This window comes from Polypterus senegalus, unplaced genomic scaffold (genome assembly GCF_016835505.1).
Source record: "Polypterus senegalus isolate Bchr_013 unplaced genomic scaffold, ASM1683550v1 scaffold_5736, whole genome shotgun sequence".
Classification (NCBI taxonomy): Eukaryota; Metazoa; Chordata; class Cladistia; order Polypteriformes; family Polypteridae; genus Polypterus; species Polypterus senegalus.
The window spans coordinates 63242-88679 of record NW_024385295.1 but is presented as its reverse complement, the minus strand read 5'-3'; the positions used below and the strand labels follow the sequence as shown (position 1 = coordinate 88679).

At 41.2% G+C, this 25438-nt stretch overlaps 1 protein-coding gene across 1 annotated transcript in view; it reads right to left on the bottom strand.

Moving 5' to 3' along the window:
• Positions 1-24340, bottom strand: part of LOC120522273 (tripartite motif-containing protein 29-like) — a 40803-nt gene extending 16463 nt beyond the window's left edge. The window contains exons 1-4 of the mRNA XM_039743324.1: positions 24008-24340; positions 12050-12283; positions 11338-11497; positions 8514-8576 (exon numbers count right to left, since the gene is read on the bottom strand). Of these exons, the coding sequence (XP_039599258.1) occupies positions 8514-8576; positions 11338-11497; positions 12050-12283; positions 24008-24262 (712 nt within the window). The 5' untranslated portion in view covers positions 24263-24340. The remainder of the gene's footprint in view (positions 1-8513; positions 8577-11337; positions 11498-12049; positions 12284-24007) is intronic.
• Positions 24341-25438: the final 1098 nt, after the last annotated feature.

Genomic DNA, 25438 nt, shown 5'->3' with positions numbered 1-25438 from the left:
TTAAATAAATAAAAGGGTAAAATTAACTGGAAGGAGACCTTCTTTAACACTAGAATTACCAGAGCCTACGAAAAAACTCGTAATTCCGTCCCACCTTAAACTGCTTCTTAAATCCCTTCACACCTCTCCGCCAGCGCCCTTTGTCTTCTAAAAGAGCTGATAAAGAGAAGCTCGGGCAGCCGGCTATTCCATCCCCCCACCAATTTAGAACGTGAACGAACTTCTCTCAGCTCATGCCTTGATTGAGTATCTGGGAGTGAAGTGGAGTTTTAGAGTGGAAATAATAGATCGTTGTTTGGAACACACGCATTTCATGTCTGTTCCGTTTCTACAGTAATCTGTGTCAACACATTGTTAAAACAGAAACGTTTGTTATATTCTAGTAGTAGATGACAAAATGTAGGCATAAACTATATAATGTATGAAGCCTGAAGTCCAAATAGCAAAGAAACATTTTCACAAGAATAACACAATTGCACTTTTATTCAAACATATAACTGCAGAAACAAAAAGCAGCCTTAACATGCAACATTGACACCAGTTTACTGAAACTGACTCCGTGGCTCAATAGACTCTGACCCGCTTGGGAATCCAGGGGTCGCGGGTTCGATCCTGCGCCCCTCTGTTTTGAGAAGTAAACTGCTCTTGTCTTACTGTTTTAGAATAAAAGCATACATTTGATTTCAGTCTGTAACAGCCGGTGCAGTTTATGATCCTTGTAAAGGTTAGCTTTTTTTTTTTATTCACTTTTCACTCTCTCAGTCGCGTTCAGAATCAATCCATACAACCCCATCTGACACGGCTGTTTTCACTAAAGAGCGCTCTAGCTCTGCAGTGTACCACGATGCATACTAACGCACAATCACCCCAGCCCCGGTTCTGACACACAAACGCTGGCGAAGCTGCCTTCTTCGTATCTCACCGTCACTTGCTTTTCGTTTTATTGAGTGTTCCTGCCAGTCCCCGCATGTTGCTGTATGCTTTTTCTTTTGTACTACAGGACATGCAGAGGAAAGAATGGTAAAGACCAGTAACTTCGGGCGCTATATGCAATCATCAGACACTCCCCATCTGCCCGTGTCGTTCAAGCACAGGAACATATATTGGTGTAAAAGTATAACAAAAGTGCACTTTTATTCAAGTGCACTTTTTCCATCGCCTTTTCCTGTAAGAAGCAATGTACACACTTCTCTCTATCCAGCATACAGCAACATGCGGGGACTGGCAGGAACACTCAATAAAACTGAATAAAAAGAAAATCAAGTGACGGTGAGATATGAAGAAGCTTCGCCAGCGTCTGTGTGTCAGAACCGGGTGGGGGGGCGTTAGTATGCATCGTGGTACAGCACAGAGCTATAGCGCGTCTGTATTCTGTTTCTTTTGTACTCCAGGGCATGCAGAGGAGAGAATAGTAAAGAGCAGTAACTTCGGCGCTATATGCAATCATCAGACACTCCCCATCTGCCCGCTGTCGTTCAAGCACAGGAACATATATTGGTGTAAAGTATAACAAAAGTGCACTTTTATTCAAGTGCACTTTTTCCATCGCCTTTTCCTGTAAGAAGCAATGTACACACTTCTCTCTATCCAGCATACAGCAACATGCGGGGACTGGCAGGAACACTCAATAAAACTGAATAAAAAGAAAATCAAGTGACGGTGAGATATGAAGAAGCTTAGCCAGCGTCTGTGTGTCAGAACCGGGTGGGGGGACGTTAGTATGCATCGTGGTACAGCACAGAGCTATAGCGCGTCTGTATTCTGTTTCTTTTGTACTCCAGGCGCAGAGGAGAGAATAGTAAAGAGCAGTAAGTTCGGCGCTATATGCAATCATCAGACACTCCCCATCTGCCCGTTGTTTTGTTATACTTTTCAATACTTTTTATACTGCTCAAGCGGGCATGCTCAAAAAATACACGTGTAATGCCACGAAAAGTGCACGCAGACACTTCATTTATAAACAAAACAAGTGCACTTTTATTCAAAACTACCTGTATAACCGAAGAAAAAGAAAGCAAGTTACAGTAGTAGGATTGATACGACATCTTGCATGGTGCAATGCTAAGAAGTGCAGATTTTCATTCCGTGCTATATAAAATCATCACATTCAAATATTAACAGTTCCCACACACCCAAGGACCGTCCTTCCTACATTCACGACACATGTACTTGTTGCCGTGTACACACCTTTCTGTGCTATGGTTTCTATTACACTGAATGAGCACCTGACACTGTACTTTCTTCCCTGGGGGAAGGTCCCGCATCAGAGAATTTCCAGTTCCTGCATAAATTCACACCCGCACTGACGCTGTTCGTTTTCAAATAATATTGCATTAGTGCGATTATATTTTCACATATATTGTCTCTTTCTTTCAGGTGTGTAATAGAAACCACAGCATAGAGAGAAGTGTGTACACTGCTTCTTACAGGAAAAGGCGATGGAAAAAGTGCACTTGAATAAAAGTGCACTTTTGTTATACTTTTACACCAATATATGTTCCTGTGCTTGAACGACACGGGCAGATGGGGAGTGTCTGATGATTGCATATAGCGCCGAAGTTACTGGTCTTTACCATTCTTTCCTCTGCATGTCCTGTAGTACAAAAGAAAAAGCATACAGCAACATGCGGGGACTGGCAGGAACACTCAAAAAGCGAAAAGCAAGTGACGGTGAGATACTGAAGAAGGCAGCTTCGCCAGCGTTTGTGTGTCAGAACCGGTTGGTGATTGTGCGTTAGTATGCATCGTGGTACACTGCAGAGCTATATGACGTCTTTAGTGAAAACAGCCGTGTCAGATGGGGTTGTATGGATTGATTCTGAACGCGACTGAGAGAGTGAAAAGTGAATAAAAAAAAGCTAACCTTTACAAGGATCATAAACTGCACCGGCTGTTACAGACTGAAATCAAATGTATGTTTTTATTCTAAAACAGTAAGACTAAGAGCAGTTTACTTCTCAAAACAGAGGGGCGCAGGATCGAACCCGCGACCCTTTGATTCCCAAGCGGGTGCTGAGTCTATTGAGCCACGGAGTCAGTTTCAGTAAACTGGTGTCAATGTCGCATGTTAAGGCGGCTTTTTGTTTCTGCAGTTATATGTTTGAATAAAAGTGCAATTGTGTTATTCTTGTGAAAATGTTTCTTTGCTATTTGGACTTCAGGCTTCATACATTATATAGTTTATGCCTACATTTTGTCATCTACTACTAGAATATAAAAAGTTTCTGTTTTAACAATGTGTTGACACAGATTACTGTAGAAACGGAATAGACATGAAATGCGTGTGTTCCAAACAACGATCTATTATTTCCACTCTAAAACTCCACTTCACTCCCAGATACTCAATGAAGGCATGAGCTGAGAGAAGTTCGTTCACGTTCTAAATTGGTGGGGGGATGGAATAGCCGGCTTCTCTTTATCAGCACATTTAGAAGACAAAGGCTGGCGGAGAGGTGTGAAGGGATTTAAGAAGCAGTTTAAGGTGGGACGGAATTACGAGTTTTTTCGTAGGCTCTGGTAATTCTAGTGTTAAAACAGTAAGGAGAGGAGACGACTGCAGATAATCAGTGGCTTCCAGTCCAGGTAGAGCTCCATAATAAGATATGGTAAAAAAAACAAAGGATAAGGGGAGTCAAGTAAAAGAAAATCAACAAGAACCATCTGGAATACGTCAGTGACAGACTGTGCAAGGAGGCTATGGGGAGGAGTAATCAGTGTTGTTTAACATAAATAAATTTAGAGCATTTTCTTACATTAAGATTCTGTAAATATTAACAGTAGTATATGTCAGGCACATACTGTCAAACTGTCAATCAAAAAGATGGATGACATTAAACCCTGACCCTTTGCTCTGATTGGTCGATGTGGATGTTGGCCCCGCCCCTCCATCTGATTGGTGTATATGAAGGATGCCCTCGTCCCCTGGCGGTGGATTGGTGAATGACAGCCTGTCCCCACCCAGACTCCCGCCCCCCTTCACCTGCTTGGTTATGCTAAGTGTCAAGAGCTGTTTGATGGATGTGTGCCCCCTCCTTCACCCCACTCCTACCCCCAACCACCTGCTTGACCAAGGTAAGTGTCAAGAGCTGTTTGATGGATGATGCCTCTGCCTTGGCCCCCGGTCAGGCAGCACCTGATGGCTGGCCCCCCACTTCCCGGCCCCTTCTCCCAAGGACATATACAGACACGTTCCAGCCGGCCCAAGCGACATGAACGGTCATGAATGAATGACGCCTCTGCCTCAGCCCCTGGTCTGGCAATATCTGTTGGTTGGCCCCCACTTCCCAGCCCCTCTCCTGAGGACATGCCCACACATGCTCCAGCCGCACCGTTCTACCTTATAGCTGTTCCTGCCTATATTGTGTTGGGTCAGACCCCTGTATTTAAATATCTATTATTTTAAAATATCTATCTAATCTTTGCTTTATCATTTGTAAACTGCTTTTTTTATCTAAGTCAAAGCGACCTTTTTTCATCTCACTGAAAATCTTCAAGTAGAAAGGTCCAAGCGTCCAGCCGCAGCGTGAATCAGGTTTCCACAGAAGACAAGCATCCCCGCTTTTAGCAGCCCTGCTCTCTCTCTACACACAGAAATACAAGCTGACAGGCTCTGTGCGCCCTCGAGTACGAGCTGTTCAGGGTCTCTGCTCTGCGCAGTCACGAGCTGCCAGGTATCCCGCTGGATGACACCCTGCTGTTGTGCGCTCGCCTGAAAACAGCTGTGTGTGTAATCTACCACCCCAACCCTGCCCCCTGCTCTCTGAGGAATTCATTGCAGTCCTTCTGGTGATAGAAAAAGGCACTTTAAAGCTTTAAAACACCTTATCGCTATTTCAAGCACACAGAGGTCATTTTTCAACTTCATCCAAAAACAAGTTTCGCTCGCATGGCTTTGGGAATGATAGGGGGGGCCGATTCACACTTCAGCTGTGGGTTACTGTGTAAACTGGTGGCAGAAATATGATCACCATGCTGCTCTAGAATTCTTTGCGGGCCATCTGGGGATAGAGAAAGGCCTTTAAAAAAGTCTTTGGCAAGCCACGAATATGTTGGTTATTTTTTTAACTCTTTCCAAAGCACATAGCTCCCAGCATCTTCATGATCTTCTTAGAAAAATGATTTTCTTTATTTATGGATTGGGCTAAATTAAATATAATTAATGTTCATACAGACTATTCTCCAGGATCACGGTATGGCATATTTTTGATTATTATATGCGCCAAACGAGTATGTTTTAAAAAAACGGATGGCTGAATATCCTTACTATTCATTTTCCAAGTTGATTCTCTGGTAACTCCCTTTTTAAAAAAAATATGGCTGCTTAAAACGAGAGGGGCTGGGGCTTTAAATTTAAAAATTCTCATAGGTTACCATTAATTATTATGTTCAGGACCATCTCTCTGTGTGCAGGAGCGTGAGCGCGCTCGTGTGAGTGTACAACGATTAATGTACAAATTCATATGACTGAAGCAAACAATATTAGTTTTTTCAAACCGAAACAGGCTTTACAATCAAGTAGTTTTTGTCTTGGCATCTGAAAATTCAAACAGAGCCTCTTCCCTGAGAATATTCAGGAGTGGTTTAAAAGCGCAGGCATGTTGTTCATTAGCTCTGACACAGTAAGACATCAGTATTCTGAACTACGTACAGAAGGGCCCGCTTGTGAAATGCGTACTCTTTTGAAACGGACTCCCGCTGTAACCGGTTGTTTTCTATATGGCGCCACCTGTTTTTAAAAGTCTAAGATAACGAAACATTTTTGCTTTATAAACTCTCATTTGGACAGCCCGTTGGAGACACACACCAGGGGTGAACAGGGACCAGGAGATTTACTGCAACGAGGTTTTCAGTCATTTTTCTAAATGAAATGTAATTATTTTAATACAGACTAGTAGCCCCAAAGTCTGGATGATTTTTAGACGTAGAATCATGGGGTAAATTAATATTATAATAAGTTCCTGTATTTATGAGATTATATCTTAATACATAGGGGATCTGAGACCAGGCTGTCTGTTTTATTTACGCCTTTAGAATTTAAAAGTTTGTATCTAGACATTTTTCTGTGGTACCGATTTCTTTATCCGCTTTTTTCACAAAGGTAAGGTACTTGTCAATGTTGCACCCTAACATGGGTTGTTTTTCTGCAGTTATATTTTTGAATAAAAGTGCTGTGACAGATAGGGGGCGCTATTGTCCCCTTGAACCCTCAGACCACACGTCAGACACCAGATTAAAGTCCAAGAAATTAATTTAACATTTCTATAATATGCACAAAGCACCTCCACCTCCACCTCCACAATACTTCCAATAACAACAATAACAATCAATACAATTCTCAATCCTCCATTCCCAGACACTCCGACACCCTTCCTCCCAACTCAGCTCAACTTGCTGGGGTTTCCCACAGTCCTTTTATATCTCTTCACCCGGAAGTGCTTCTAACCCTCAGTCCATGTCATTTCCCTGCACTTCCGGGTCAGATGAAAACTCCTTCTTTTCTTCAGACCAGAAGTACTTCGTTCTTCCATTCTCGTGACTAGGGAGTACTTCCGGCTATCTAGAAAATCGATTCCCTGTTCCTCCCTGCAGCGACCCCTGGCAGCCCCCATGGTATCCAGCAGGGCTGTGAAGTAAAACTCTAAGGTCCATGATGCCCTGCTGGAATTTGGGGCACCTCCATGTTGCAGGGAGGGCTCCATCTAGAGGCCGGCCATATATCACAGCGCATTTGTTCTGTTATATTTGTGCCTTTTGTGAAAGTGTTTCTTTGATATTTGGAATTCAGGCTTCACACATTATAAACTTCATGTCTACATTTTCTATTACCAAAACATGAAAAACATTTCTTTTTTAAGGATGTGTTTACATAGATCTTGTAAACACGGAACACACATAAAATGCATGTGTTCCAAATAACAATATAGTATTTATAAATGGTGTCATTTTGCTTAACTTCTCACTCTATACAACTGTAAGCAACTGACATGTAGGGAAACAGACTTGAGCTGAGAAAACTGTGCGGGGCTGCTGCTTATCAACACATTTAAAGGACAAAAGACGCTGACAGAGAGGCACGGCGTTTTAAGGTGGGACAGATCTACGAGTTTTTCATAGGCTTTGGTAATTCTAGTGTTAAGACAAGCAGCAAGCAGCCTACTATTCCATCCCCCCATTATCACAGAACATTCGAAAACTTCTCCCAGCTCGTGCCTTGTTTGATTATCTGGGAGTGAGTGAACTGCTGGAGTTTTAGAGTGGAAATAACAGATCGTTATTTGGAACACATGCATTTCATGTGTGCTCGGTTTCTACAGTAATCTGTGTAAACACATTATTAAATTTTTTTTAATATTTTAGTAATAAATGTTAAAAAATGTAGGCATAAACTATAGAATGTGTGAAGCCTGAAGTCCAAAGATCAAATAAACACTTTTACAAAAGTTTCAAGTACAATACAACAGCTTCTGCGGCGTAGCGCTAAGATTTCCTGACTTGTAATCACGAGTCCCTGGTTCAATCCCCAATGTCTCCTATATTTGCCATTTTTTCAGTAGTTAGCTGCTCTTATTTTTAATATTATACAGTATGCACATACATTTGGTTTGCGTCTGTAACAGACCATGTACATTAATAGTACTGTACTTGTAAAAGTTAACGTTCACTTTTTTCTCTCAGTTACGATCACGATACATACTATGCCCCCAAAATAAAAACATAGACGTATGTATATATGATATTTGGAATTATTCATTTTATGACCTTTTATGAGGTCAGTTCAGCGCTATATGCAATCATCAGATTCAAATGTTAACAGTTTACACACACGCAACGACAGTCCTTCCTACATTTACAACATGTGTACCTGCTGCAATGCACACACTTCTCTCTATGCTGTGGTTTCTATTACACACCTGAAGAAAAGAGACAATATATGTGACATTTTGAAGAAATCATTTTATGACCTGAATAGTACCAATCAGAAAACATCACTGAACTAATGCAATATTATTTGAAACTGAACAGCGTCAGATCGGGTGTGAATTTATGCTGGAACACACATGAAACGCATGTGTTCCAAATAACAGTCTATTATTTCCACTCTAAAATTCCAGCACTTCACTCCCAGATAATCAAACAAGGCACGAGCTGGGAGAAGTTTGTGAATGTTCTGCGATGATGGGGGGATGGAATAGCAGGCTGCTTGTCTTAATCGGCACATTTACAGGACAAAAGACGCTGACGGAGAGGTGCTGAACGGATTTAAGGTGGTCCGGATTTACGAGTTTTCTCGTAGGCTCTGGTAATTCTAGTGTTAAGAAAGTCAAGTCTAAAAGACTGCTTTGGTGCTTCTCAATATCCCATAATGCACCAGTCACAGGACCCGCATCACTTTCAGCTCTTCAGTCACACCACACTCACGTAATGCTTTCTGCAGGCTTCTCTTTCACATCATAATCCTGGTCTGAGATATTAAAAAAGAAATAATGATAAATGCAACAAATTCACAGACTCACATTGTAAAAACTCCTCTCTGCTCTGAGGTTCAGGCTGTAGGGTGAAGATTGGAGCTTCACAGCCTAAAAATTAAAAGAAAATAGAAGAATGAAGAATGTGAAGAAGGGCTTTTATAATATTAAATGCTTAAACACATATTACAAATGCAATGCAGTTAAAATAACAGAAGACATGAAGATCAAGTTTGCACACAGAGCCCATTGGCATGTGGATGATGCAGTGAATTTAGACCTGAATTTTACTGGCCAACACCTTGACAAAGATCTTGTTTGTGGACTTGAACTTTCAACACCATCATCCCAGAGCTGCTAGATAAGAAACTCACCCAGTTCAACCTGCCCAGTCCAATCCGCCATTGGATCTCAGACTTGGTGACAGACAGTAAACAGTGCAGGTACAATTGGGCGCTCACGTCTGACTCATTAACTTCTCTGTTTCTGTCGATGGTACACCTGTCAAACCTGCTCCTGTTGTCAGAAATCTTTGAGCTACACGTTAGGTCTCTTTCCAAAATTTCACTCTATCATCTCTGTCACTTTGCCCGCCTCCATCCATTTCTGTCCTTTAATGATGCTCAGACTCTGCTTCATTGTTTCATAATGTCTCGTATTGATTACTGTAATTCCCTTTTCATCGGCCTCCCTGCAAAATCTTTACAGCAGCTACAGGACATTCAGAACTTCACAGCCACACAAAGTGTTTTGCTCACATCTCCCCTGTTCTCCTCCAGCATCACTGGTTACCGGTATCTTCAAGGATTAAATTCACCTTCAAAGTACTACATAACCTCACTCCGCTCCTAGCTCTGTACACTCCTTGCCGCTCTCTCAGGTCCTCAAGCACCAGATTCTCCACCCTGGGAGGGCAGGCAGGTCCTTCAGTGTTATGGCCCCTCAACTCTGGCACTCTCTGATGGGCTGCATCAGGAGTGGGCAGGAGGAGGAGTACAGGAAGCTAATCAAGGACTTTTTTAAATGGTGTGACTCAAACCACTTACACCTGAACACCAGCAAGACCAAGGAACTGGCAGTGGATTTTAGGATGCCCAAGCCCCTCATGGACCCCGTGATCATCGGAGGTGACTGTGTGCAGAGGGTGCAGACCTATAAATACTTGGGAGTGCAGCTGGATGATAAATTGGACTGGACTGCCAATACTGATGCTCTGTGTAAGAAAGGTCTGAGCCGATTATACTTCCTTAGAAGGTTGGCGTCCTTCAACATCTGCAATAAGATGCTGCAGATGTTCTATCAGACGGTTGTGGTGAGTGCCCTCTTCTATGCAGTGGTATGCTGGGGAGGCAGCATAAAGAAAAGGGACGCCTCACACCTAGACAAACTTGTTAAGAAGGCAGGCTCTATTGTAGGCACGAAGCTGGACAGTTTAACATCTGTAGCAGAGCAACGGGTGCTAAGCAAACTCCTGTCAATCATGGAGAATACACTGCATCCACTGAACAGTATCATCTCCAGACAGAGTAGCAGCTTCAGTGATAGATTTTTGTCACTGTCCTGCTCCACTGACAGACTGTCAGTTCCACCCAGGGGCGTAAACGCTAACATTATTCAAAGTTATTGTCTGTTTCTGCATGCATTTTTATTACTCTTTAAGTTATTTATTTATTTATTTTTTTGTATCAGTATACTGCTGCTGGATTATGTGAATTTCCCATTGGGATTAATAAAGTATCTATCTATCTATCTATCTATCTATCTATCTAATTGAATTCCTTTACTGTTATTGTATGGTACAATGAGATTCAATATACAAATTCTCCATAAACTTATTTTCCTATAAAATGATAAAATAACAATAATAATGATAATATGATAAACAATGAAGAATATACAAAATGAAAGCATAAGTACAATACACATGTACATATAGTGCAGACAGTGCAAATGGTTCATAAAGTGACTCAGGTTGTGCAATATTACAACTGTAGTGTAAGTTTACAGTGAGGTGATTGTAATTCTAAGTACAAACAGTTCTACCAGGAGCACTAGATGGACTGATTGAGTGTGTTTAGAGCTCTTGGGATGAAGCTGTATCTGAACCGTGCATGAAAGGCTCTGAAGTTTTGCAGTATTGGAGCAGTTTAAATAGACTGTGCACATGGTTGAGGCAGCATGTGCTAAATGGTGTATCCCGATAATCCTCTTTTCGATCAGCTGTTGTAGAGCTGTGATTTCCCACTCAGATGGAGTGGGTTAAAAATACTCTGAGAGTATGCACTGAGAGTAACAACGCTAAAGCAGCTATGGTATTTGGAACAGTGTGGCCATTCCATGGACCATTATATGGTTACAGGTTGATTACAATCAGATGCCTTACACTAAAAAAATGATGTGCAGTTAATTTCAGTGTATTTAATAAAGAAAACTTGCGTACACAAGGGATTGAGCTGGTGTGAGTTTGTGTGTGGCTTTACGGCAAGTTTAGTTATTATACATCGTGATGTGAGCATGGAAACAGGAATACACAACATTTTTTGTACGTATGCACTCTTTATACATGAGGCTCCTGGTGCCTGACATTTGTGTCAGGGCATAATGTCATCCAGTGTCCACCAGAGGGCAGCAATGTCCAATGAACAGAAGTAACAAAAGCAAAACCAAGAGGAATGTATTGGCTAGCATGTCTGATGAACAGATGTTCTTACAACATGATCAAAACAGAAGGATCTATCATTAACCCTGTTATAAAAATGGGTGTTTCACTATGCTAATAAGAAAAAAAAAATACTTTGAATATTAAAGAATCTGTCCCTGTTATTGTCATTCTGGTCCTCGTAATGGACTTTAACAATGAAGAAAACTGTACCTAGTGGACTCAATGTGATGATGTCCCACTGGCTGATCTTCTCCAGACTCTTTTTCAGGCATAACAGCTCCTTTCTCAGGTCCTCAGAAGAGAAATCAGCAGTGACAGTGAAGTTGAGTGAGTCTCCGTCAGCAGGAAGGACACGACAAGATGATAAAGTCTACATCAGTAGAGGATAAGGAGAAATACAAAGTAGCACAGATAAGAAGGACCTCCTCTTAATTAAGTATTAGTGTGGTGGAAAATCATCTTGGGTTTATATTGACAGATTACTCTTCAATCATTTATTGGTTATTTATGTGAGAATGTTTCATTATAGTGGAGCATAAAATGTCATTGGCCTTGACTTTCAATAAGCTTTTCACATGGAAGTCCATAAGAGGTGAGTCATCAGACAGTAGATAAGAACTGTGAAAAGAAGGCACTGGGCTTTTTAATATTCTGAGATGAAGTTAATTAGATAGCTGGACAGAGAAGGGATTATATAAGAGATTAAAAATTACTTCCTCAAACAAACAACTGTAGATTAGCCTGCCTGACATAGAAATGAAGTCAGGTACTTCGAGATTTTTCCCTATATTTTTGAACTATTAGGTTAATGTAAAAAGATAATCTGTATTAGGCTGAATGGTCTGTTCTTGCCATTTGTAAAAACTCCTCAGGCCCCACACACCCCAGTCTGGTCAGATTCCTGATGATGTGTTGCTCTCACATGCAGGAAGAAGATGTGGTCCTTGGTGTCTGTAAGCTCCTTCAGTTCAGCATCTCTCCTCTTCAGCTCCTCGATATCTTTCTCCAGTCGCTTCATGACAGCTTCAGCCTTCTCCATTTCTTCCTTTTCTTGTTCTCTGATCCTCTCAGTCAATTTCTTGTGGGCTTCCTCAATGCAGTGAATCAGATCAGCGAAGGTCCTCTCATGTTCCTCCATGTCTCTTTCCACAGAAATCTGATTGGATAAGAGAAAAATATTGAATTGAGTCACCTAATAAAAGATAAAAACAACCACAAGACAATTTGTTGGTATTTTAATGTTATAAATAATAGTATGAATTCAGAGAAGGGCAGTAGAAGACTGCCTTACAAGCTATATATTCCCTTAGCACTCTGGCTAGGCAGCATTTTCTTAAAGCACTTGCAGGATTGTATGGAATGTGCCACCTTAATTAGCAGCTCAGTAGGATCTGTGAGAGCCATTGGCATGAGCTACTAGGGGACAGCTCTATTGTCCTGTGAGGACTCTGCCTGACCAGATTGTGTTACACAAGTCTGCCTTTAAAGAGAGCTTTTACTGGTCATCCTGGGATTGAGAGTGGAGATGGAAAACATTTACATGAAGTAGAAAATGAGACAAGAGGAATAATAATAATAATAATAATAATAATAAATGAATGGGTATGAGGGAGAAAAACTAGTCTGATGTAAAGTAATTATGCGAGGTGTTACCATGTCAAACATGGGAGACAGAAATATTAAAGATGAGTGTCTAGGTGTTTGTGAAGGGGTTTCTGATTTATTTTCATTTATGAACTCTTAGATTATTAACCTTCACCCATCTGTTGTCCATTATAAACCTTAGAGGTTTAAACCAGGTTGATGTATTTCTATTTCCTTTATTTACTTTACATTATTACAAATAACTGCCATTGTAACTATGGCTCATATTTGTATGGCTCACCCAAGTGTCATTGGTGTGAGTTTAGTGTGCAGGTGGGACACAATCGGATGACAGTAAGTATAAAGTATAATGTTCAAACTGTCCAGGATCATTAACCCCAAAGCTGGAGGTGTTCAGTTGTTTAAAAGGACCTTGCAGATCTGAACAGTGATTCCGATATCTCTTAGATAGTAGGCAGGGATGAGAAGCTCTAAAAGTAGTTACAGTCAGGATTTGGTTATTATCAGAACTGAGATGTTTATCTCCAGGCATAGAGATTCTTACATGATTTGTTGTCCTCAGGATACACAGTTAGAGAACCTCTGTGGACAGCTGAATAGACTCCAGGCCATAGCAGCACAGGATCCTGATGTCATTATCAAGCTTGTCCAGTTGTCATTGACAATTCAAGCAGGTGAATCAGACTGCCAGTTCTTCAAGGCACATTTAAATAGTTGAGTGCAAAGCTGGGGAGCAGAACAGATAAAGTCGTCATCTCTGGACATCTACTTGTGCCACACACCTGTCCACATGAGATTATGGAAATTAGAAGGCTTAATGCACATCTGAAATCTTAGTGTCTGAAGAAGTTGGGATGGGTTATATTTTATCTGGAGAGGCAATAATGTAAGCTTTATATGTGTAACATATAATTTTTTTTTTTGAAATTGTATTAATTTTATTGCAATCCATACAAATCAATCAATTTTTACAAAAAGTAAAATTGTGTTAGGAACTAAGAACAAATCGATCCCCACCCCTGAGAGAGAGAGCAAGGCAAAAGGCGTAAAATTTAAAGCTTGTAAACATACGCAAATTAATAAATTTGATAAGCCAATAGAGATAAATGCAGAAGACAAAGAAATACGGAAATAATTGCTTCCTCTGTGCTTTACGAGTTTATTTTAAAATATTACTGATTAGATCCTGCCATGAAAAAAGTCTGTACGGATCCTCTAACTGAGTATTTGATTTTTTCCAATTTCATATAATATAACACATCGGTTTCCCACTGACTTAAAAGAGGAGAGTTTGGGTTCTTCCAGTTTATCAGAATAAGTCTGCGTGCCAAAAGTGTAGTGAATGCAATCACAATTTGTTTGTCTTTCTCCACTTTAAGCCCCTCTGGAAGATCCCCAAACACAGCTGTTAATGGGTTAGGAGGGATTGTGAGTCCAAGGCTGTCTGAAAGGTAATTAAAAATTTTGTCCAGAATGATGTTAATTTGGTGCAGGCCCAGAACATGTGACCTGTTGAGGCTGGGACTTGGTGGCAGCGTTCGCAGGTTGGATCATGCCCTGGAAACATTTTGGAGAGTCTTAGTCGAGATAGATGTGCTCGATATATAATTTTGAGTTGTATAATTGTATGCTTTACACATATGGAGCTCGAGTGAATTCTCTGCATTGCTACTTTCCACTCCTTTTCTGATATATTAATTGAGAGATCTTTTTCCCAGTGTCCTCTTGGATCTTTGAAAGGGAGGGACTGTAAAATGATTTTATATATTGCAGAGATGGTGTCTGAGTCCTTGAGATTGAGCAATATTTTTTCCAGCATGGATGAGGGTGCAAGATAAGGAAAATCTGGAAAATTCTGTTTAACAAAGTTCCTGATTTGAAGATACTGAAAGAAATGTGTAGCTGGAATGTTAAATTTGGAATGTAATTGTTAATAGGATGCAAAGACGTTGTCTATATAAAGATCTCTAAGCAAGTTAATTCCAAATTTTTTCCAGATATTAAAAACTGCGTATGTTCGTGAAGGTTGAAAGAGGTGGTTCTCTTGCAGAGGTGCCACAGATAGAAGCTTCTCCATCTTAAAATGCTTTCTACATTGGTTCCAGATTCTAAGTGAGTGGAGCACAATTGGATTATTAGTGTATTGCCGATAACGTGTATTTATTGGAGCACAGAGCAAGGAATACAAAGAAGTACTGCAGGATTTTACTTCTATTGCGGTCCAAGCCTGTGTATGTTCTTCTATTTGTGTCCAAGTTCTTATCGCCTGTATATTTGCTGCCCAGTAATAAAACTGGAAGTTAGGTAGAGCCATGCCACCTTCTGCCTTTTGTCTTTGTAGGGTCGCTCTTTTGATGCATGGATGTTTTGAGCTCCAAATAAATTAAGTTATTGTTGAATCTAATTGCTTAAAGAATGATTTATTAATTTATATTGGAATGTTTTGAAATAAAAAAGGAGCTTAGGAAGAATATTCATCTTAACAGTGTTAATTCTTCCAGCTAGAGTGAGATGAAGGGTTGACCATCTATGCAAGTCTTGCTTAATTTTTTCCATGCAGACGGCGAAATTTTGTTGATAAAGAGCTTTATGTTTACTTGTGATGTTTACCCGAGGTATTTAAACTGTTCTGCAATGATAAAAGGTAGGGTGTCTAATCTAATATTATATGCTTGAGAATTCACTGGAAAGAGTACACTTTTATTCAGATTAATTCTGAGACCAGAGATCTTTTGAAATTCTGTGAGTGCTGCTAAGACTGCAGGCACAGAATCTTGTGGGTCTGATATATACAGTACCATATCATCTGCATATAATGAGATTTTATGTTCCAGTCCTTCTCTGCTAATCCTCTTTATCTGATCAGTATTTCAACAGTGTATTGCCAGTGGTTCAATGGCAATTGCAAACAGTAGCGGTGACAAGGGGTATCCTTATCTAGTACCACGTTCTAGTTTAAAGTAGTCTGAGCAAATGTTGTTGATGCAAACTGAAGCTTCTGGGTTAGTATACAGTACATGCACAAATGTTCGGGCCAAACCCAAATTTCTCCAATGTAGTAAAAAGGTATTCCATTCAATCATGTCAAATGCTTTTTCTGCATCCAATGATAATAATATTTCTGAGTTGTTTGATTTAGTTGGTGAGTATATTGCATTAAACAGGCGTCGAAGATTTGAAGATAAGTGTCGGCCCCTGATAAATCCAGTTTGATCTTGTGATATTACCGAGGGGAGCACTTTCTCCATCCTTCTAGCTATGATTTTAGAGAGTATTTTAACGTCATTATTCAGAAGTGAAATTGGTCTGTATGATGCACATTGTAATAAGTCCTTATTTTGTTTTGGAAAAACGGTGATTACTGCTTGGCGAAAAGTTTGAGGAAGAGTTTGGTTGTCTCTGGCTTCTGTACATGTTGCTAATAGGAGGGGAGCTAACTGAGCAGAGAATTTCTTATAAAATTCTGCAGGGTAGCCATCAGGGCCTGCTGCTTTCCCGCCTTGAAGTGACTTTATAGCATCTAGTAATTCTGATAATGCCAGAGGTTTATCAAGTTCCTCTGCACTAAAAGTGTCTATTTGTGGTATCTGTAATGTATCCAGAAATGCATTAGATTGTGTATTGTCTTCTTTAAACTTAGTAGTATAGAAGGATTTATAGTAGTCTCTGTATGTGTGCATTATATATATATATTTTTTTTTTACCATGTCCTGTTCGGCTGTGAAGCAATCAGAATTGATGTCTGAATGCTGGCGACTAACCTTACAGTTTTTCTCTCAGGTGGAGCGTTACAGCTTCTGCTGACTTCATGCCTGATAGCAAAACTTTATTAAAAATATTTGTAGATGTTTTTAAGATTCGAACCGGACACGGAGACAAAAGTGAAAGAAAAGAAGAGAGAGAAGGAAGAGATGGAGGTAAAGGGGGAAGGGGGGGTTTTCGTATAGAATAAACAATAAATGAACCAGAATCCGCTTCTAGACCTGCAGAAAGAGGGGGGAAAAAAAACCAAAAACCAAACCACAAGACAAAAACATTGCTGCATCAGCTACATGAAGATATACATGAAGATATATAAAAGTAAAAATGTTTGCTGACAATCGTACAGTAATTATTACTAAGGCATTTAGGGCCACCACAACCTTAGATTATGTGCTGAAGATGTCCAAGTCATACTTATGAAATCACCATGTGAGCACCTGTGTGCGTATGCGCGCTTGTATGTGTAAGGTTTCTCTATAGGAGCATCCAATAGTGAGTGTGAAGGGCCACAGACCTGCCCCCAAAAACGTGCGGAAGATGGAGGGAGTTCCAAGCCCAGAGATCCAGAGGTCACCCCAGAGCGGAGACCCCAGGGAGGCCGTCACCAGAGAAGCCCCAACCCCCACCGAGAGGCGCAGAGGATCACCCCGGGGGTCACAACCAGCAGCCGGCAGAGTCCCGGGAGATATCAACGGCAAGCCCTCAGGCCCGCCCGCAGCCGCTCTCCCCCGAGTCGGCCGGGCCCGGAACCCAGCAGCCCGGGACCCAAGGCGACCCACCCGCCGAGGACCCAACAGAGCCCAGGGAACCAGATCCCACCAGGCAGCCACCGGGAGCGACCAGACAGATGCTTAAGGCAGGGGGAGGGTAGGCAAAGATGTTGTAGTATTGCCAGATGTCCCAGGAGAGGGGAGGAGTCCAAAACCCCACCTGACATATACAGTCACACACAAACACAGTCATACACTCCCTCCCTCATGCTCTCACATACACATACAACCCAAGACTTACAAGGATGTACGCCAGACACCCATTCACACTCCCCACACACCCTACCTAACTCTGGTCCCGGTGCTGCCGTACCTGAGGTACAGCCATTCCTGGGCCAGAGTTAGCCCGTTCCGCAGGGGTAATAGTGAGCAGGCACCCCCGTCCAACGCAGAGCAAAGCAACCCACCACTCCAGACCACAGGCAGACGGCCAGCTCCCACTCCTAGCCTCCAGCCCGGCAGCTAACTGAGAACAGAGGTGTAATAAGACCTCTAGTCTCCCTCCGCCTGCTCTAATGTAGTGTTGGTGTGTGTGATAAGGTGCATTTTGTGGTTGGGGGATGCGGCCAGTGCCGGCACCATGTGGCCTACACCAGCTGATGCCAACACACAGCCCCACCTCCCCCCCAAAACTCTCCGTGACTAGGTGCAGTTTAAAATTGGAAGTGGACACCGGCACTCGGAGTGAGGCTGAAATTTCCCCCCACCGGATGCCGTTGAGTGTGCCCACTCCCAAGGCCCTAAGTGTGCATTTGTGTGGAATGTTTTTTGTGGAAGTGTTTAATGTGCAAATAAAATTGGGGTGTAGGCTGCCACAGGACTGCGGAAATGGGATCCATACCCGCACCCCTGACTTACCCACACCCCAAGGCCCTATGTGCATGTTTGTGTGATGATGTGAAGGAGCAGGAGGAGGAAATGTCTGAGGATGGGGAGGAACGGCTGAGGGGCCTGAGCCCTCCAGGGAGCCAGCTCCCCTACTGGCCCCAATAGGCACCTCCGTTCCCAAAATCCACCCGGGCACGGAGGCCCCAGCCTATCTAGCCATGGCCCGAAGCAGCAGCATCACAGAGCCCCACGGAGTCTGAGGCCACCAACCCACACCACCCCAGCAGAATATTTACTCCCATCCCCACATTTACTCAACATTCAGATTAAGTAAGACATAAGACACCCAGGTAAAGCTGGATCCTCCCTCCCGGACATCCCCTCCCCATGGTGGAACTGCCGCACGTTCGGCCCTCTTCCCGGCAGCGTACATGCCAGGACCCAATCCCCAAGGCCCCACCCATATCCCCATCCAGGGACGGCCGCCCCCATACCCTAAGCCACCAGGCCCACACCCAGACCAACCCAGGGGCATTGCAGCCACTAGGCAGCGACCGCAGCCACCGTCAAGACCCCCTAAGGCCCCACACACAACCACCAGAAGCCCACCCCCGGAGGTAACCCAAGCACCACCAGAGTCGGGCAGCAGCCCCCCAGCCCAAGACCCCCCTAGTGAACCCACCCCAGGGATCCTCCAGATACTCCAAGCTCAGACTCTCCACCACATCAACCACAGCATCCCGCAGGACCATATCAATGACCCTCCATCATCGCTATGTGATGGAACCGATCAAAGGAGCCCAGAGAGATTGATTTGAAGTGGAGGCAGAGGCTGTCTCAAGTGTAATATGATCCAATAAAAGATTTCTATACTGGTTAATGCAAAGATTATCTTTGTTTTTCCAGTTTATGAGGATAGTTTTCTTAGCGATGCATATGGCAGTGAGAACCACGTGAACCAAATTTGTTTCAATCGGGACATCCTCTAGGTTCCCCAGCAAGCAAAATGAGGGGGAAGTTGGGATATCACATTTCAGACACTTTGACAGGTCTTCACATACTCTATACCAGAATCCTGAACAGGTGGACATGACCACAGTGCGTGGATATAACTGTCAGGAATGTTGTCTGTGCAGTGTGTGCAGGTGTCAGATGGCACAAATCCCATCCTGAACATCCGATGACCTGTATAGTGTACTCTGTGTAGAATTTTGTATTGAATTAGTTGTAAATTGGGGTTTCTGATCGTTTTAAAAGTTTTTAAACAGGTTTGGGACCAGAAAGTCTGATCAAAGCTAACTAATAGATCCTCCTCCCATTTGCCTATAGGAATTGCTATTGTATCATCTATTTTGGTCAATGTTTTATATACTTTAGACAGTAATTTGGGGTGTTTGAGATTACAGAAGTCTAATACCCTTGATGGTGTTTGTAATTCTACTTTAAGCTTAAATTTTTCTTTAACTACTGATTTAATTTGGAGATATTCTAAAATCTATTCTTGTCTATCCCAAATTGGGAGACTATTCTGTTAAATGGAATGAAATCCAATCCTTCAACTATGTGTTCCATGTATAGAATTCCTTTACTTTTCCAGTATGGGAGGTTCATCATTTTATTGTTTTGCAATATGTCAGGATTATTCCAGATGGGTGTGTCTGCATGGAATTAGTGAAGACTCCGTCATTTTTAGATATTCCCACCATGCTGTCAGTGAGGTACTGATATTAATACTTTTAAAGCTTTCATGCTTTCTTATTTTTGAGCTAATAAACGGTAGGTCCGAAAGCTCTATAGTATTGCAAAGTGTCTGTTCTACATCTAACCAGGACTCATCCAGCGGGTTATGTTGTAACCATCTTGGTATATATTGGAGCCTGTTGGTTAAGAAATAATGATAGAAGTTGGGTAGATCCAACCCTCCTCTATCTTTGGTCTTCTGTAGTGTTTTTAAGCTAATTCGTGGAGGTTTATCCTTCCAAAGGAATTTAGTGATGGAGGAGTCCAGGGATCTAAACCAATCAGATGATGGCTTGTTTGGGATCATAGAAAATAAGTAATTGATTCTTGGTAAAACCATCATTTTAATTGTGGCAACCCTCCCCATAAGTGATATCGGTAAGGATTTCCATCTAGCAAGATCATCTTCCACTTTCTTTAATAGTGGGATGTAGTTTAGTTTAGTTAGATCTGCCAGCCTGGGAGAGACATGAATGCCCAGGTATGTAATATTCCCTGATTCCAATTGTGTATTAAGGGAATTGACAAAAGAGAAATTAATTGGAAGAACTGTGGATTTTAACCAGTTTATTGAATAATCTGAAACTCTTGAAAAGGAGTTTATTAGTTCAATTGCCTGGGAGAGAGAGGATTGAGAATTCTGAAGATAAAGTAACACGTCATCTGCATAAAGACTGATTTTATGTTCTATGTTCTTACACTTTATGCCTTTAATAACTGTAGTTTGCCTGATTGCTGCTGCTAGTGGTTCAATAAAGATAGCAAATAGCGAGGGGGAGAGAGGGCATCCCTGCCTGGTCCCCCTCTGAAGACAGAAGCTATCTGATGTTTGGTCATTTGTCCTGACGCATGCTGTTGGTGAACTGTATAAATTTTTAACCAGTTTATGAAGAAGTTTCCAAAACCAAATTTATGTAAAGTTGCAAATAAGAACTTCCAGTTAACTCTATCAAAAGCCTTTTCTGCATCGAGAGATAATATACTGGTTTCCATGTTTCTGCTATAAGAAAAGTCTATTAAGTTGAGTAATCTACGTGAATTTGTGGATGAATGTCTCCCCTTAATGAAACCAGTTTGGTCTGGATGTATTATGAAAGGGGTTACCTTCTCTAATCTTTTTGCAAGGGCTTTACAAATTATTTTCAGGTCAACATTAATAAGAGAAATTGGGCGATAGCTGGTAGGAAATATAGGATCTTTGCCTGGTTTTAACAGGAGACTAATGTTGGCTGAATTCATGTTTGGCTGTAGTCTACCATTTTCTTCTATTTCACTCATCATTCTGAAGAATGTTGGAGGCAGAATGATCCAGAATTCTTTGTAGAACTCTGCTGGAAACCCATCTGGACCTGGAGCCTTCCTATTAGGCATGGAGTTAAGAGCTTCCTGAAGCTCATCTGATGTTAATGGCGAGTCCAGGACTGTAGCTTGGCTATCTGATAATTTAGGAAGTATTATCCTGTCTAGAAACTCATTGATCTCATTATCTGATGGGTTAATCTGTGGTGAGTACAAGGTTTTGTAAAAATCTCCGAAAGTGTTGTTTATTCTTTCAGGGTCATATACTATATTCCCAGTTGAGTCTTAACTGGTTGGCTAAAAACTTGCCTGATTTATTACCGTGTTCAAAGTTTTCTATTCGTAGTCTTTGTGCTAAAAATTGTGTTTTTTTGTCAATAATTCCTTTAAGTTTTAGTTTACTTTTACGCAATTTTTTTTGTAATTCTTCTTCTGGGGATGCCTCTAGAGACTTAATGATTTCTTCTAATTCCTGAATACGTTTGTTTTCTATTTTTTTCTTATGTGATAAGAAGGAAATTATTTTACCTCTCATCACTGCTTTCCCTGCCTCCCAGAGAACAGATGCTGATGTTCCAGGAAGGTCATTGTGTTCTAAATATAAAGCCCATTCTTTTTTATAATATTCCACAAAACCTTCATCTTTAAGCAGTGACGTATTAAACCTCCAGTTTTTACCTGATGGGATTGTTTTCTTATTTAACAGAGTTAAGGAAAATGGAGCATGATCGCTGACAACTATAGGGTGTATCTCAGTGTCTGAAATGTCAGCCAATAATGAGCTGCTGACTAGAAAATAGTCCAAACGTGAGTGAGAGTGATGAACGTGTGAGAAAAAAGTATACTCTCTACGGCTGGGATAAAAAGATCGCCATGCATCACAAAGCCCATAATCACTCATATACTGTTTGACTATATTAGTGGAATGCCAATTACGCTGAGTCCCAGCTGTACTGAGCCTGTCTAAAGAATGATCCATCCAAAAATTAAAATCTCCCGCAAGTATAAGTGGACAGTCCAAGTGTTCGGAGAGTACAGAGAAAAAATTATGAAAGAATGCGGGGTCATCTATGTTTGGACAGTATATGCTAACAATACATAAGCTTTGATTTTGTATAGATAGTTTTAGTATTATAAACCTACCATCTGGATCTGAGACTGTGTCCAATACTGTGAAATTTGTATTTTTGTGTATTAAAATAGCTACACCTCTTTGTCTAGAGTTATAGGCGGCAGAGAACAGTCTGGGAAACTCAGATGTTTTAAGTTCATCTGCAACTGTGGCAGACCTATGAGTCTCTTGTAATAAGACAACATCTGCCTGCAGTCTTTTAAGCTGATCAAAAATCTTTAATCTCTTCTCCCTAGAGCCAGTTCTGTGAACATTCCAACTGACAAACCTTAGTGTACCCATAGTTGTGTGTGTGATTAGCTAATGTATGGTGCCTTCATGTGAATAAATTAAGTAAATAAATGTATAATTTAATCTGAAGAAAAAAAAAAAAAAAAAAAAAAAAACATATATATATATATAAATAAAAATAAAGCAATAAATAAGTAAATAAAAATATATGTATAATAATGCTAATAACAATAATAATAAGCATTTAACTTTTGTCGAAATTTGCCGCTGCATTTTTAGCTGTGTCATTATTTTCTCTTTCTGTTTTATATTCAATATATATTGGTGTGGCCGCCCATGCAGTTCTTGCTTTTCTTTCTCCAAGTAACCGATCGCCACACAATCAGCTCTGTAATAGAAGTTAAGCCATCTATAAACTTAGAGCACTGATTCTTTAAAAAGTTTAAGGAACATTGAAATATCTTCGTAGTACATGTTTAATTATTCTATCATACTGACACTCCCAGTGAAGAATATAGATTATTTAAATGAAGTTAAAGTTTTATCTGTATAATATAATAAACATATTTTGCTGCATTTCATCTTAAAAATGATATTGTCATCATATGTAAATACGCGCTTTATAAAGTGGCGCAGGTTGTGTAATATTATAACTGTAGTGCAAGTTTACAGTGAGGTAATTGTACTTATAAGTACTAACAGTTCTACAAGGAGCAGTGATTGAGTGTGTTTATAGTTCTTGAGATGAAACTGTTTCTGAACCTCGAGGTCCGTACAGGAAAGACTTTAAAACGTTTTGCCGTGGCTGAGGTAGCGTGTGCCTGATGCTGTATACCGATCATTCTCTTTCCGAACAGCTGCTGCTGTGATTCACACTCAGATACAGTGATATAAATACTCCGAGTCGTGCAGTGAGAGTAATATGGAAAAAGATGATCCGCTGTGGCAACTCCTAACGGGAGCAGCTGAAAGAAGAAAAAGAAGAAGAAGGTGCAGTGAGAGTAACAACGCTAAAGCAGTTATGGTATTTGGAATACTATGGCTATTCCCTGGACCATTATATTGTTACAAGTTAATTACAATCAGATGCGTTACAATAATAAACAATATGCGGTTAGATTCAGTGTATTTATAAAGCCGCGTCAGGAAAATAATGAGTAACCACACAGGAACAGTAGCACTGCTTTGACGCTGGGTGCCGCCAGTCTGCAAAACCGAGCGGAGAACTTGCGTACGACAAGGTATTAGGTACCGTGGAAAAGTGCGTGGATTTACGCCAAGTGTAGGTTTTATGCATCGCGATTAGAACGTGGAAAAGTTCTTATGCAACATTTCTGTGCGTACGCACCGTTTATACATGAGGCCCCAGGACTGGCTCCAGCTACCTGCTATCCTACACAAGCACATTCAGACACCCCAATAGAATGAACAGATTTCTGTGCCAAACTACATTCATGTTTCACTTAGCTCCTTTTGTTTATTTTGTTTCCATCAAACACCAAACCCCACTCACCTGTTGTTCTTGTCTTTCCGTCTCCAGCTCGACCTTTTCATGAACATCATGTTCAGTCAGTCCACACATCATGCAGATGCAGGTCTCGTCAGTTTTACAAAACATCTCCAGACTCTTCTGATGTTTCACACAGAGTTTCTCCTTCAGATTTCCATCAGGATCAGTCAGCTTGTGTCCTTTCCAGGCTGCTATCTCATAGTGAGGCTGCAGGTGACGTTGACAAAAAGAGGCCATGCAGGTCAGACAGGACTTCATCGCTCTGAACTACTTCCCAATACAGAAGTCACCCTCCACGTCTCCAGACCTGGCATAATTCTTAGATGGAAGATGGAAGTGCCATCTTCTTTGATTTCCTGATGACTTCATTCAGCAGAAGGTTTCTGCTCAGTTCAGGCCTCGTGGTGAAGGTGTGTCTGCATTGAGGACAGCTGCACTCTTGGCTCTGATCCCAGCAGTCTGTGAGGCACTTCAGACAGAAACTGTGACCACAGGGGATGGTGACAGGGTCATTCAGGGCATCCAGACACACTGAGCAGGTGAACTTGTCCTGTGATACAAACAGCTGGGCTTCAGCCATCGTCAGTCTGAGGAGAAGCAGAGAGGATCAGTCAGGCAGATAAGAAGGAGACTTGTGAAGAAATGAATGTGAAAGTTTGTCTTTACTTGGTGAGAAGGAGGAGGAGATTTAAAGAGAAATCTTCAATGTGAGCTTCACTTGGTGAAAATCACAATGTGACGATAGGACTTACAGTAACAGAAGAGATGACCTGTCCCAGGGTGCCTGTTAAAGTTTAATTCACATCAGTATTTCTTATTTATGTATTACATACTGCAGTCCACATTTGGCAGACTCAGAGCTCAGTGCACATTTACAAACGGAATAAAATGAAAAGAAAACACAACACATAAATCAGTAGAAACAGAGTTGTATGTCGCCATGTTGGTCCCCTTTATTAGTCAAATTGTCCGTCCATAAATGCAGAAACAGATTGGTGTTGTGACAGCCAGGTGTCCCTCAGCAGGCGAGACAGCAAGCTGTGACTAGCGGAGAGACTAGCAACACCATTTCAATAGAACAACACACTCACACACACACCCCATCTTATTTGATGTAGAACATGTACGTTTATTCACCTTATCTTTCATGTCATGCTCCGTGTTCAATAAAGACTGATATGATGAACTTTGGCTCCTGCTTCTGATGATTTATTTATATAAGTAAAGCTAACCCATTCTGACTAAGTAAATGCTAAGTAGTAATATTGATTTATTCATAATTATTATTATTACAATACAATTTATTTTTGTATAGCCCAAACTCACACAGGAAGTGCCGCAATGGGCTTTAACAGGCCTTGCCTCTTGACATTCCCCCAGCCTTGACTCTCTGAGAAGATAAGGAAAAACTCCCAAAAAAAAAACCTTGTAGGG